The sequence below is a fragment of the Crotalus tigris genome, unplaced genomic scaffold (genome assembly GCF_016545835.1).
Source record: "Crotalus tigris isolate CLP2741 ecotype Arizona unplaced genomic scaffold, ASM1654583v1 scf7180000020992.475769, whole genome shotgun sequence".
NCBI lineage: Eukaryota > Metazoa > Chordata > Lepidosauria > Squamata > Viperidae > Crotalus > Crotalus tigris.
In genome coordinates this window covers 1-14646 of record NW_024098302.1, presented here as the reverse complement: position 1 = coordinate 14646, position 14646 = coordinate 1, and the positions used below count along the sequence as shown (strand labels likewise).

At 48.0% G+C, this 14646-nt stretch overlaps 1 protein-coding gene across 1 annotated transcript; it reads left to right on the top strand.

Moving 5' to 3' along the window:
• Positions 1-5503: 5503 nt before the first annotated feature.
• Positions 5504-11088, top strand: LOC120319922 (zinc finger protein OZF-like). Its single transcript, XM_039369286.1, has 2 exons — positions 5504-5710; positions 9415-11088. The coding sequence occupies exon 2, from the start codon at positions 9490-9492 to the stop codon at positions 10912-10914; it is 1425 nt and encodes a 474-aa protein (XP_039225220.1). The 5' UTR covers positions 5504-5710; positions 9415-9489; the 3' UTR covers positions 10915-11088.
• Positions 11089-14646: the final 3558 nt, after the last annotated feature.

Here is a 14646-nt window from a genome sequence, read left to right as displayed (position 1 = left end):
AATCACTTACTAAAGTTAAGGTGGCCGCATCATAATATAATTTCAGATTAGTTGCTTTAAGTCTACCCCTTTCTCTAGCATCTTGTAAAATCTTAAACTTAACCCTTGGTTTCTTGCCACCCCATATAAATTTACTGATACCCTTCTGCCACTCTTCCAAATCTGCATCTGTTGTGGAAAAAAACCACAATACTTACATCAGAAGACAAGACCACGAAGGGTTGAAGAAAACAGGCTTTATTTGTGCACAATGGTTCAGAGCATTCACATGAAAGATTCTGAACCCTGAGTTACTCTGAGGTGTCATTTTTATACAGCTTGCCGCCCACGCTTAACCTAATGGATGACTTCTTATCTACCTTTAACACACTAAAAGAGAGAAGTTCATATCTTAACACAACACACATAGGAAAAAGGGAAGTTTATACAATGTGCAGAAAACCACACTCCCCTGCACGTGTAATATCTTACACCATTTGTGACTTTCGGTTGGCACTTCTTGTAAAAATGTTTCTTCATAGAATTGCACACAGGTCATCACACTCAGCCAGTTTATAGTATTAGTTAATGCTTTCAAAACATCACCTCTGTTAATTAAAATATAATTCAAAAGTACTTTATCATTTCTCTTAATGGCAATTTTTCCATCTACCTCACATCCTTTTTCAAAATGGGTAACATCTGAAATAAAAAAGAAACTTTGGTAGAACATTCATCTTTACTACTGAAATTCTCCCCAACAATGATAATTGTAGTTTTTGCCAGTCATTTAAGTATTTTTGTACCTTTATCCACAATTGTTCATAATTATTCTTCTACAATTTCCCATTAGATGTTGTGATATATACTCCTAAATACTTAACCTTATTAACTACATCATAACCTGTTGCTTCAGCTATAGTATCTTTTCCCTTCATAGACACATTTTTAAGTAAAATTTTAGTTTTATTCTTATTCACCTTGAAACCAGAGACCTGTCCATACTGCGCTAAAATTTCAACCAATTCATTAACCGAATCTGTTGGATAAGATAATGTCACCACCAAATCATCAGCAAACGCTTTCAACCTATAATCAATCTCATTTATTTTTATTCCTTTTAATCTAGAGGATTCTCGAATTTTAATAAGTAAGATTTCCATAGTTAATACAAATAACAAAGGGGATAGAGGACAACCCTGTCTAGGACCTCAGGCAGGTAATCCTATACCAGGGGTAGGCAACCTTGGCTCTTTTATGACTCATGGACTTCAACTCAGCTATGCTGACTCAGGAATTCTGGGAGTTGAAGTCCATGAGTCATAAAAGAGCCAAGGTTGCCTACCCCTGCCCTATACCATTTTGGACAAATGGCTGTCCAGTTTCTTCTTAAAAACTTCCAGTGTTGGAGCATTCACCGCTTCTGGAGGCAGGTTGTTCCACTGGTTAATTGTTCTCACTGTCAGGAAGTTTCTCCTCAGTTCTAGGTTGCTTCTCTCCTTGATCAGTTTCCATCCGTTGCTTCTTGTCCTGCCTTCAGGCGCTTTGGAGAACAGCTTGACTCCCTCTTCTTTGGGGCAGCCCCTGAGATATTGGAACACTGCTATCCTGTCACCCCTCATCCTTCTCTTCATTAAACTATAACAGAGAGCTTTGAAATGAGATGACCGTGTTAAAATGCCATTTCCTCCACACACCCCGAAAGAAAGGAAAAATGTAGGAATACTTCATGGATGCTCATCGTTAGGCTGCCCAGTGCAGAGAAGGGCAAAATGCTCCTTTTTTGTACAAGATCTAAAAGAGCAACATTTTTTTCTCTAGGACTGTGGCCAACCTGAAAAATGCTGAGGCTGCTTTCAGGCGTGGAGGAGCTACATCGGCAGCCCAGCTCTCTTTGAAGCATCTTTTGGAGGCTGGAGACAGAGTGTGTGGCATACCCACACTAAACTGTCTGCACCTGAGTGTGTGCTTAAAAGGGCTTCAGTTTAACTGAGCTGAAAGGGCTGAAAATCAGCCAGATTCATACATGCGGTGTTGACCCAGGAAGCTAATGTTTCTGTTGACAGTCTTGAGCAGTGGTTCTCAACCTTTTTAATGCCGCGACCCCCAACCGGTCGTAAGTTGAGGACTACTCAACCGGTCGTAAGTCGAGGAGTACTCAACTGGTGCAGCACCATTTGCAGAATGGGACTTTTGGCGGGCTCAGCAGGGCAGAGACAGCCTGGACAATTCCTATTGGCTTTTGAAAGCCAATAGAATTAGACTCTATTCAAGAGAGTCTATTCTATTGGCTTTCAAAAGCCAACAGAATAAAAGGAAGTTGCACAGCTAAGGAAAAGGGGGGAAAAAATGGCGGACTGCGTTGTTTGGCGACCCCTGTGAAATGGTCGTTTGACCCCAAATGGGGTCCCGACCCACAGGTTGAGAACCACTGGTCTTGAGGGAGCATATGTGGCTATGTCATCATTGTCCATACAGGCCTCCAAGGTCATTGCAAGTTCCTTGCGGAAACACCTCATGTCCCTGAGATAGCACTCAATGTCTTTGGAAGTCCTCCTAGTCCAGTGGTGGCGAACCTATGGCACGCGTGCCAGAGGCGGCACTCAGAACCCTCTCTGTTGGCACGCGCACCACCACCAGCAGCAGTTCCATCAGTCTGTCACCGGCGCCCGGAGCAGGAGCCCCCCTCAGCACAAAGGAGGCGAAGCATTTTACATGTGTCCATGCGCACATGGGGCCACGAGGACGCACATACTGCAAATGGGGCAGGGCTAGTGCCTGTGTGATACTAGCCCTGCCCCGTTCGTGTGGTGCAGCGCCTTGTATCTGTATCTTGCGTCGCGGCGGCAGCCTTTTTTTGCGCCTTGCAGCATGGTGGTCCATTTTTGCCCCCCCCCCGGTTTTTGCATGCCAGAGGCAGCACTCAGAGGTGCCTCCCTGCCCCCCCCCCGAGGGCACCATAATGCTGATGCGGCCCTGGCACTTTGCAATAAGTAAGTGGGTTTTGGGTTGCGGTTGGGCACTTGGTCTCTAAAAGGTTCACCACCACTGTCCTAGTCAGTCCTGACTCCTTGTTCAAGTGCTTGTGGTTAGGCCGCGCAGTGTTTCTCAACCTTGACCATTTTAAGGCATGTGGACTTCAACTCCCAGAATTCCACAGCCAGCAATGCTGGCTGTGGAATTCTGGGAGTTGAAGTCCACATGCCTTAAAATGGTCAAGGTTGAGAAACACTGGCTCAGAGAAATGGTTTGCCCTTGCTTTCTTCGGAGGAATGTGTGTGAGAGAGAGGGGGGGACTGCTAGGCCAAAGCAATCCAGCTGGCTTTGTGCCTGAGGCAGGACTAGAACTCAGGATCCCCCGTTTCTGGACTGATGCCTTAACCACTACAGCACACCAAACTGGGTCAGGTGTAGATTGACGTGAACTGAGAATCCTGCCCCCCCTCCTATTCACAGGTGCTTTCCCTCCCCCCATGTGATCTTTCCACTGAGCTTCCCTACCCATAGGCAGGTTTTGGCCTGTGTTCCTGCTGAAAGAGGGATAAGAAAAAGGGCCATTCTTTGAAGAACCGGGAGAGGTTATTGAGCTCCTCCTTCCATCCTATTCCTCCTTTTTTCTTCCTCCCCTCCTCCTTCTTTCCCTTCCCTTTCTCCTCTTCCCTTCCTCTTATTCCTTCTTTTTCCCCTTCTCCTCCTTCCTTCTTCCTCTCCTTCCTTCCTTCCTTCCTCTCCTCCCTTTTCCCTCTCTTCTTCCTTCCTCTTCCTCTCCCCCTCCTCCTTCCTCCCTCTTCCCCTTCTCCTTCCCTCCTCTTCCTCTTCTCCCTCTTCCTTCTCCTCCTTCCTTCCTCTTCCTCTCTTCCTCCCTCTTCTCGTCCTCCTTCGTTCCTATTCTCGCCTTCCTCTTCCCCTCTTCCTTCCTTCTTCCCCCTCCCTCTTCCCCCTCCTCTTATATCTTATTATTGAAGTTTATTGAGCAGGCATTGAAAGCCGCGTCTTTGCAAACGATCCAGCAAAAGAACTTTCAAGGAGAAATGGACAATTCAGAGCTACCTTTCTCCTTGCAGGGAGAGAGGGGGGAATCTCTTCTTGCACGAGACCCGACGGGGGGGGCGGGGGTCGAATCCTTCCCCCCCCCCCCAAGGGCGAAAGAGTCCGTCTTCAAACCCCGCCTGCGCTGGTCGACCAATCTCAACCAGGGGCCGAAGCCAGAAAAACCGGTCCGCGATCCTGCCCCCCCCCCATTTCCGAACACCCAGACGGGAACGTTCCTTCCGCCTTGCCTCATTTGCATGAAAAAGTAGCCCCCCCCCCGCTGGGCACAGGGAAAGCGCCCTAAAGGGGGGGGAAAGCACAACAGCTCCTACCTAAGGCTTAGATCAGGCGTAGGCAACCTCGGCTCTTTTATGACTCATGGACTTCAACTCCCAGAATTCCCGAGTCAGCATAGCTCAGCTTGGAAGCCTCTCCTCAGCATGGCTGGCTCAGGAATTCTGGGAGTTGAAGTCCATGAGCCATAGAAGGGCCAAGTTTGAAGACCCTTGTCCTAGAGCAGTGGTTCTCAACCTGTGGGTCGGGACCCCATTTGGGGTCGAACGACCATTTCACGGGGGTCGCCAAACAACGCAGTCCGCCATTTTTTTCCCCTTTTCCTTAGCTGTGCTACTCCCTTTTATTCTATTGGCTTTTGAAAGCCAATAGAATAGACTCTCTTAAATAGAGTCTAATTCTATTGGCTTTCAAAAGCCAATAGGAATTGTCCAGGCTGTCTTTGCTCTGCTGAGCCCGCCAAAAGTCCCATTCTGCAAATGGTGCTGCACCAGTTGTCCTCGACTTACGACCGGTTGAGTAGTCCTTGACTTACGACCGGTTGGGGGTCACGGCATTAAAAAGGTTGAGAACCAATGTCCTAGACAGTCACTTCTCTGAAATAATATAGGGCAGGGGTAGATCACCTTGTCCCTTTTATGACTCGTGGACTTCAACTCCCAGAATTCCTGAGCCAGCCATGCTAAGGGGAAAGGGAGAGGTTTCCAAGCTGAGCCAGGCTGGCTCAGGATTACCTGTGGCAGGTGGGCTTGCTTAACGTTGGCAGATGGGGAGAGGGTAGCACTGAGGAGGCTTGTGAAGTGGCTGAGTCCATTTCTGGCAGAGAGGTGGGACTTCTTTAAAAAAAAAAAGAACACCTGGTTTACGATTTAAGATTCAAGTTGACATCACGGTTTAGGTGCCGCTGACTCGGGAATTCTGGGAGTTTGAAGTCCATGAGTCATAAAAGAGCCGAGGTTGCCTACCCATGGCTTAGACCAGTGTTTCTCAACCTTGACAATTTTAAGGCATGTGGACTTCAACTCCCAGAATTCCACAGCCAGCATTGCTGGCTGTGGAATTCTGGGAGTTGAAGTCCACATGCCTTAAAATTGTCAAGGTTGAAAAACACTGGCTTAGACATTTCGCGGGGAGGGGGAGGAGCCAATCTTGGGTTCTTCCCCCGCTGGGCCAATGCGCGGGAGGGAATTTAATTGTCAAGGGGCGTGGCTGCTTGGAGGAGGCGGAGCCCGAGAGGAGCCACCGCCCCGCTCCCGAAGCCCCGCCCCACCCTCTTTTCTCCCGTTCGGCGGCTGAAGTCACCTGGATTGTCTCCGCTGCCTTTCCTCCGCGGGTTCCTCCTCGCCTGCTTCGGCGCTGGATCCTTCTTCGCAAGAGGCTGCTTCCTCGGCCCCGATTCTGCCAGGTAGGGATCCTTTCCCCCACCCCCACCCCTCCGGCCTTCAAGTGCACTTTGCAAAAATGGGCTGAAATGCAGTTTAAAACCTATTTAGAGAGAATTGAAATGCAAATGGAAGGAAGTGTTGGCTTTTGCTTTTCAATCGAAGACGGAAAGGGTTCCAGCCGGGCTTGTTGCAAGGACCACACAAAAAAAAGAAAAAGAAAAAAAAAGAATGAAATTTAGATGCGCTGTGAGTAAAGGGTCCTAACGACTTAAAAGCCAGCCATCCTACAACCCCCCAATCCACATCCTAAAAAGCCACTGACAACAGGCGCTATAAAGACCACACAAGAGAACAGCAACACACGTGTGCGCACACACACACACCCACCCACCCACCCATCCTGCTGGAGAGAAGTTCCCTGAAGATTGGCTCCAGTCTGAAAGTTGGGAAGACAAAATTGACCCACCCGGATTGGATCCTGCAAAAAAGGATATTTATTTATTTATTCGTTCCCAAAAGCAAATTGCTCAGCTTCTCCCAACCCAGAGGAGATCCTCTTTGGGCTTAACCCCTGAAGGAGAGGAATGAATATTCCTTGGTTTATTTTTTATTTATTTTTATTTTTAAAATTTATAAGCCGCCCCACTCCCAAAGGACTCTGGGCGGCTAACAATAAAAAACACATAAAACATAACAAACAACAATACAAAAACAATCATCCAGGGGTAAGGTTTTATAAACCCCGGGCCTGGCGGAAAAGCCAGGTCTTAAGTAGCTTACAGAAGACCAACAGGGTGGGAGCGGTCCTAATCTCGGGGGGGGGGGGAGCTGATTCCAAAGCGTGGGCGCCATCACAGAGAAGGCCCTCCTCTGCGGCCCCGCCAAATGGCACTGCTTGGTCGAAGGGGCCCGAAGGAGGCCCAGCCTGTGGGATCTAACCGGACGTAGGGAACTATGAGGTAGTAGGCGGTAGTAGGTTTTTAATTCTTAATATTTTGCTTGTTTTTGTTTGATAAAAACTGGACCGGAATTTCTGTAAATCGATAGCTTCATTGTTTGGCCCTGAAGAGGCCCCTTGTTGACGACTGACGGGTGTTTCACAAAAGACAAGATAGGAAACGGTAGAAGAAGATTGAGAAAGAAATGCAGGAAAAGGGGAACTAGCCTGTAAATGAGAGAATGGAGAAAGAGGGAGCGGAGGGACCTCAAACTGTAGCACCGAATGAAGGGGAAATGATGAAATAGAACAGTATTTCCCAAACTTGACAATTTTAAGGCATGTGGATTTCAACTCCCAGAATTCCACAGCCAGCGTTGCTGGCTGTGGAATTCTGGGAGTTGAAGTCCTCATGCCTTAAAATTGTCAAGTTTGGGAAACACTGAAATAGAAGAATGCAGAAAAACCATGTTAGTTTCTTATTTGCTAAAACCTGAAGGCCGTGATGTAAAATTGGGTTTCTCCTCCAAGGCCGGGATCAGTCTTCATCCCAAAAGTTACAGCTCCCTCAGCTAAACCATGATTAGTTTAACCATGATTTGGGCAGCTTCCATTCCTGGTGGAGTAATTCCAGTCGCTGGGTAGATATAATACATTAAGCCAAAAGGAACTGGATAAGGACAGAGCCCAACGTCTGACCGGGGCAAGTAGGACCATCAGGGGGGTGGGGGGTGGACAACATAAAGCTTTGGAGTCCTTCATGAACAGAGATACAGGTAATCCTTGAGTTATGACCACAACAGAACCCCAAATCAACACTGCTAAATGGGAGAGGGAGTTGTTTGAGTGGTGCCTCGTTTGATGACTTTTGCCACAGTTGTGAAGCAAATCACTGCCGTCGCTAAATGAATCATGCAGCCGTTAAGCCTCGCTTCGTTGGTTTTGCTTGACAGAAGCCGGCTGGGAAGGTCGCAAAAGGCGATCATGGGACCCCGAAATGCTGCAACTGTCATAAAGATGTGCTAAATTACCAAGTATCTGAATTTTGACCATGTGGCTATGGGGGTCAAAAAGTGTGAAAAGTGGTCATAAGTCACCTTTCTCACTGCCATCAGAACTTCGGACGCTAAACAAATGGTTGTAAATCAAGGACTCCCTGTACCACTCTCACTAAAGCAGGGGTAGCAACTTTGGCTCTTTTATGACTGGTGGACTTCAACTCCCAGAATTCCTGAGCCAGCTTGGCTCAGCTTGGAAACCTCTCCCTTTCCCCTCAGCGTGGCTGGCTCAGGAATTCTGGGAGTTGAAGTCCACCAGTCATAAAAGAGCCAAGGTTGCCTTGTTGTTGTTAGTTGCGAAGTCGTGTCCGACCCATTGTGACCCCAAGGACAACTTTCCTCCAGGCTTTCCTGTCCTCTACCATCTTCTGAAGTCCATTTAAGCCCCTGCACTAAACCATAAAGCAGTGGTTCTCAACCTTTTTAATGCCGCGACCCCCAACCGGTTGTAAGTCGAGGACTACTCAATCGGTCGTAAGTCGAGGACTACTCAACTGGTGCAGCACCGTTTGCAGAATGGGACTTTTGGCGGGCTCAGCAGGGCAGAGACAGCCTGGACAATTCCTATTAGCTTTTGAAAGCCAATAGAATTAGACTGTATTCAAGAGAGTCTATTCTATTGGCTTTCAAAAGCCAATAGAATAAAAGGGAGGAGCACAGCTAAGGAAAAGGGGGAAAAAATGGCGGACTGCGTTGTTTGGCGACCCCCGTGAAATGGTCGTTCGGCCCCAAATAGGGTCCCGACCCACAGGTTGAGAACCACTGCCATAAAGGAACCACAGGAAGCCATTTTAGGAGTGAGGCCAGGTTAATCTGTGATGGCCCAAAGAACAACGCCCACGAATACGTACACAGGACGTATTGTTCACATGTATGGACCCACCTGACCCACGCAAGTCTCATGGGGGTCATTACAGTTGATCTGACATGTCATCTGTAACACACACACACACACACACACACACACACACACACACACACACACACACGTCCCAACCGAGCAAAAGAAAGGCGGAAGCCATCCCTCTTCCGGCAGGCAAATGGGGAGCAACAGAGACACTGGAAGGCAATCCCTCCCCTCTTGCTAAAAACGGGGAAGGGGAGAGCTTGGGTCAGCTCCATAAGGAAGATCCCAGCAATGATTTGATTGAGGTGGGGGGGAATTGAGGCTTTGGGGATCCCCTCGGGGCTCATATAAGGGATCTCCTAGCTCAGAGGTAGGCAGCCTAGGCACTTTTATGACTCGTGGACTTCAACTCCCAGAATTCCTGAGCCAGCCTGGCTCAGCTTGGAAACCTCTCCCTTTCCCCTCAGCATGGCTGGCTCAGGAATTCTGGGAGTTGAAGTCCACGCGTCATAAAAGAGCCGAGGTGGCCTACCTCTGTATTGTTTGGGCTGTTTTGGGGTCATAAAGAGCCGAGGTGGTACAGCAGTTAGAGTGCAGTACTGCAGGTCACTTTAGCTGACTGTGTTCAGCAGGTCAGCGGTTCAAATCTCACCGGCTCAAGGTTGACTCAGCCTTCCATCCTTCCGAGGTAGGTAAAATGAGGACCCAGATTGTTGGGGGCAATGTAAAATATATATACATTGCGTACTGGTGTACACCGCTTAGAGAGTGCTTGCACTTAAAGCGGTATATAAGTCTCATAAATAAATAAATAAATAAATAAATAAATAAATAAAGAGAAAGAATCTTCCTCTTATCTTCACTTCTTTTTCCTTCGTTCAGCTGGAGCTGCCTGGAAAAAGCCTCTTGCCAAATCTTGGCCTGCAGGGCCCTTCAAGTGAACAGCCTCCAGAAACGATGCAACGGGGAAAACCCTTGGAGCCAAATCCCCCTCAGAGGACCCGGGAGAGACTCTCCACGTGCTCTGAGTGTGGGAAACCCTTTGCTTACCGGTCCCTCCTTTTGATCCACCGGAAGCTGCACACGGGGAACAGATCCCATCTGTGTTCGGCATGTGGGAAATCCTTTCCTGAAGCGTGGGCCTTTGCCCAGCATCTCAGGAGCCATCCTGGACTGAGGCCTTACAAATGTGGAGAGTGCGGGAAGCGTTTTGCTAAAGGCTCGGATCTTGGAGCCCATCAGCGGATCCACCAGGGAAAGAGACTTCGGGAATGCCAGAATGGGCGGAAAAGACTGGGCTTGTCTCAGAGCTCAGAGCTGCTTCAACATCAGGAAATCCACCCAGGAGAGAAATCTTACAAGTTCGGGCCAGGCGGGAAGGGCCTCCCTCAGAAGTCACAGCTTTGGCTCCATGAGAAGGATCACCCAGAAATAAAGTCTTACCGATGCTTTGCGTGTCAAAGAACCTTCCCTGAAATTTCCTCTCTTCGGAAACATGAGAGTCAGCACACTGCTCCGGGAAGGGGAGAGTGTCCAGAATGTGGGAAGTTTTTCACTTGGAAATTAAGCCTGGTGCGACATCGGAGAATTCACTCTGGGGAGAAACCCTACGAATGCCCAGAATGTGCGAAGCAATTTACGTATTCTCATGATCTTGTAAAACACAAAATGACGCACAAAGGAGAGGAATGTGAGGAGGGTGGGAAACGGTGTCTCTCACGGACACAGACTGGGATTCATCAGAGCAGCCACACAGGAGAGAAGCCCTACAAATGTGGGGAGTGTGGAAACTCCTTTGTTCAAAAGGGAGGCCTCTTTGAACATCAGAAGATTCACTCGGGGGAGAAGCCCTTTCGGTGCATCGAGTGTGAAATGTTTTTTTATACAAGAGGAGGCCTCAAACGCCACGGGCAGGTTCACAAAGGGGCAAAAGATTACAAATGTTTAGACTGTGGGGCAGCGTTTGCTTATTTGTCGACCCTTAGAAAACACAACCGCATAAAGCACGTCGGAGTGACGTCCCTGAAATGTTTGGAGTGCGGTAAGTGTTTTTCCAGGAATGACAGCCTTTTGAGGCATCAGAGAATTCACACCAGAGAAAAACCTTATAAATGCCTGGAGTGTGGGAAATCTTTTGCTTACAAAGACTATCTTAAAGTCCACGAGAGAGTTCACACAGGAGAGAAGCCTCACACCTGCAGGGAATGTGGGAAGGACTTCGTTCGTAGTTGTGACCTTCGGACTCATGAGGAGATTCACACAGGACTAAAACCTCATAAGTGCTTTGAGTGCGGAAAAACTTTCGGTTGGGGTTCGTCTCTTCGGAGGCATAAGAAAACACACGGCAGGCAGAAAAAAGAAGCCCAAAAGAAAACACATTAAAAAGAAAATATGCAACTGGAAGGCCAAATAGGACTGTCCGTTTTGGGAGGGGGAAATGGCATTAGGATTGAGACAAAAATAGAGCCTTTGTGTATTTTTATGATGGATACGAATTGTATGTGATTGCAAAATAATTACATTAAGGCTGGAATGAAAACAAAAAGGATAGGTTAAGACAGGAACAATCTCTTTATTTACACATAACTAAAGGAATAGGTCTCCCCAAATTACAAAGTGACTTCACTTCATATGCAGTTCAAACATTTGGGTTTGGAATGTGTTCTCTCATTGGGTAGCATAATTTGAGTCCTAACGCATCTAGAGCAGTGGTGGCAAACCTATGGCACGCGTGCCAGAGGCGGCACTCAGAGCCCTGTCTGTGGGCACGCGCACCATGCCCTAGAGATGGCAACCGTCTCTTCAACCAGCCGCCTAACTCGCGGAGGTCCCACGTGGCTGGATGCATCCCAGCATGGCTGGTTTCCCTCCCCCCCTCCCATCCCTCCTGGCCTCGCATGCCCTCCTTTTCCTGGGCACGACCCACTGCATCGCCTCCTCAGCTGTCGGCCGGCCCTCCAGCTCAGAGGCGGCTTCTCTGAACTGCTGGCAGCGGGCTGCACAGCCCCAGAGTGCGCCAGTCAAGGGGCCGGCAGGCTGTGGCTACTGACGGACACTGTCAGTCCCCATGTGCTCACTGTGTGCAGGGGCCGATGGTGTCAGGCAGCAGTTGCCCCAGCCCCTGCCTCACCTTGCCCTGCGACAATGGCACCCTGCCCTGCCTCACCTCACCTCACTCCGCAGGACGAGCCTCCTGCCCACCACCCCACCTAGCAGAGACCCCCTGGATCACTCCCAACCCTGCCTGGCCCCCACAGGTGTTCCTCCCCACAAGCAACATCGAGTTGACTACACCTACCTTGGCCACACCCAGCCAGTCTGCCATGACCACAGCCCCGCCCACCCAGTGGGCCCCACCCACCTGGCACCGGGCGATAAATAAGTGGGTTTTGGGTTGCAGTTTGGGCGCTCGCTCTCTAAAAGGTTTGCCATCACTGATCTAGAGAGCATGCTCAGTAGCTATACTTGTAATCTGTAATAGTTCATATTATCCCACAATCTTAGATCTTCTTAACTAATAAAAAATCAAGAGGTGCGTTTCTCATAACAAGTTTTCAGATCATTATAGTTCAGTGGTTCTCAACCTTTTTAATGCCGCGACCCCCAACCGGTCGTAAGCCAAGGAATACTCAACTGGTGCAGCACCGTTTGCAGAATGGGACTTTTGGCGGGCTCAGCAGGGCAGAGACAGCCTGGACAATTCCTATTGGCTTTTGAAAGCCACTAGAATTAGACTCTATTCAAGAGAGTCTATTCTATTGGCTTTCAAAAGCCAATAGAATAAAAGGGAATAGCACAGCTAAGGAAAAGGGGGAAAAAAATGGTGGACTGCGTTGTTTGGTGACCCCCGTGAAATGGTCGTTCGACCCCAACTGGGGTCCCGACCCACAGGTTGAGAACCACTGTTATAGTTTGACTTTCTGGGCAGTTCTCATCTCTGGCCAATTTCTTGCTTGCCTACTTCAAATAAATAGAAATACTAATCAAAGGCTTTGCTGGTAACAGTTGGTCAAAGAGGCCCCTTCCCTTGCTCCATCATCTAAACCAGGACTGGGGAACTATGGCCCTTTTATGATTTATAGACTTCAACTCCCAGAATTCCTGAGCCAGCCATGCTGAGCCATTCTGGGAGTTGAGGTCCACAAGTCATAAAAGGGCCATAGTTCCTCACCTCTAATCTGTAACAGTTACAAACCACACCAAACCACATGCTGGCTGAGGAATTCTGGGAGTTGAAGTCCATGAGTCGAAAAAGGGCCGAGTTTGAAGACCCCTGAACCACACTAATGGTGCTCAACAGTCACAGACAAATGACTTTCAACTGAACATTGTGAAACACAACGCTCCCACCCAGGCTGGCAGGCAGTAGCCAGAGGGACGAAGCTGCCAAGTTTGGATCCAAAGAAGAGACCTGAGTGGGCGGGTTTCAGGATTCCTTTTATCCCCCCCCAAAAAAAGTCCTTGCTTTGCTCTGTTGATTGACAAGACTGGCAGCTACTGATTTACAAGCCTGGTAGCTGTTGCTAGGATTTGGGGGAGGGAGAGAGGGAGGGGTTTTCCATGTGCTGGGGCCCAACTTCTTTTGTCTGATTCAGGTGACCTTTTTCCCTTTGTTTTCTTAACAACTTGGTTCCTTTTTATATCTCTCTCTGATCTATCTCCTGAAGGGATCTAGGCAAGATTCCTAGCTTTTGATCATCTTCCTTCCTGCCTGCTTCATCTTTAGGTATAGAATGCTTCAGTCTAGTATCGAATTACCTAGATCAGTGGTTCTCAATCTTTTTAATGCTGTGACCCCCCAACCGGTCATAAGTCGAGGACTACTCAACTGGTCATAAGTCGAGGACTACTCAACTGGTGCAGCATCATTTGCAGAATGGGACTTTTGGTGGGCTCAACAGGGCAGAGACAGCCTGGACAATTCCTATTGGCTTTTGAAAGCCAATAGAATTAGACTCTATTCAAGAGAGTCTATTCTATTGGCTTTCAAAAGCCAGTAGAATAAAAGGGAGTAGCACAGCTAAGGAAAAGGGGGAAAAAATGGTGGACTGCGTTGTTTGGCGACCCGTGTGAAATGGTCGTTCGACTCCAAATGGGGTCCCGACCCACAGGTTGAGAACCACTGGCCTAGATTTTTATGTGATTTCAAAATAATTATGTTAAGGCTGGAGCCCGGGTGGTGCAGTGGTTAGAATGCAGGATTGCAGGATAATTCAGTTTACTGCCAAGAATTTAATCCTCACCTGCTCAAAGTTGACTCAGCCTTCCATCCTTCCGAGGTCGGTAAAATGAAGACCCAGGTTGTTGAGAGCAATATGCTGACTCTGTAACCGCTTAGAGAGGGCTGTAAAGCACGGTGAAGCAGCATATAAGTCTAAGTCAGTGTTTCTCAACCTTGACCATTTTAAGGCATGTGGAATTTAAGGCAATGCTGGCTGTGGAATTCTGGGAGTTGAAGTCCACATGCCTTAAAATGGTCAAGGTTGAGAAACACTGCTAAGTGCTATTGCTATTTCATTTAGAGTTTGGTTTGGAAGCATCACTGCTTCAGACAGGAAAGCAGTGCAGAGAGTGGTGAGGATGGCAGAAAAGATCATTGGCAGTTCACTCCAGGACATAGCATATAAGCGTTGCTTGAGCAGGGTCCACAGTATTGTCTGAGACACTACACATCCTCTTCACAACCTGTTTTCCTTGTTCCCTTCCGGGAGGAGGGGGCTTCGTGGCATCTGAAGCAGAACATCCAGATTCAGTCAGAGCTTCATTCCATCCTGTATCAGCCTTGTGAACTCTCAAGCTTCCTCTTTCTGCTATGTATTCAGGATGGACAATGATTAATATTTATATGTATATTTATGTAAGAGGGTAGGTATATACATACAGTAGCCAAAATTGTGGAAACCTTTTTGGGAAAAGTGTACAGTAGAAATGCCACCTTTGGTTAAGTCTCCACCCATTTTTCTTCTAATTTCTTTATAGCTGTAGCCTTGTTCACTTAATAATACTATTTTACATCGCTTTCCGGGTGACCAGTCAACTCTTTGCACCATTACTTCAATTTTATTACGTTTTACAAGCTCACTAACTGAAAGAACACACAAAAACCCCAACCAA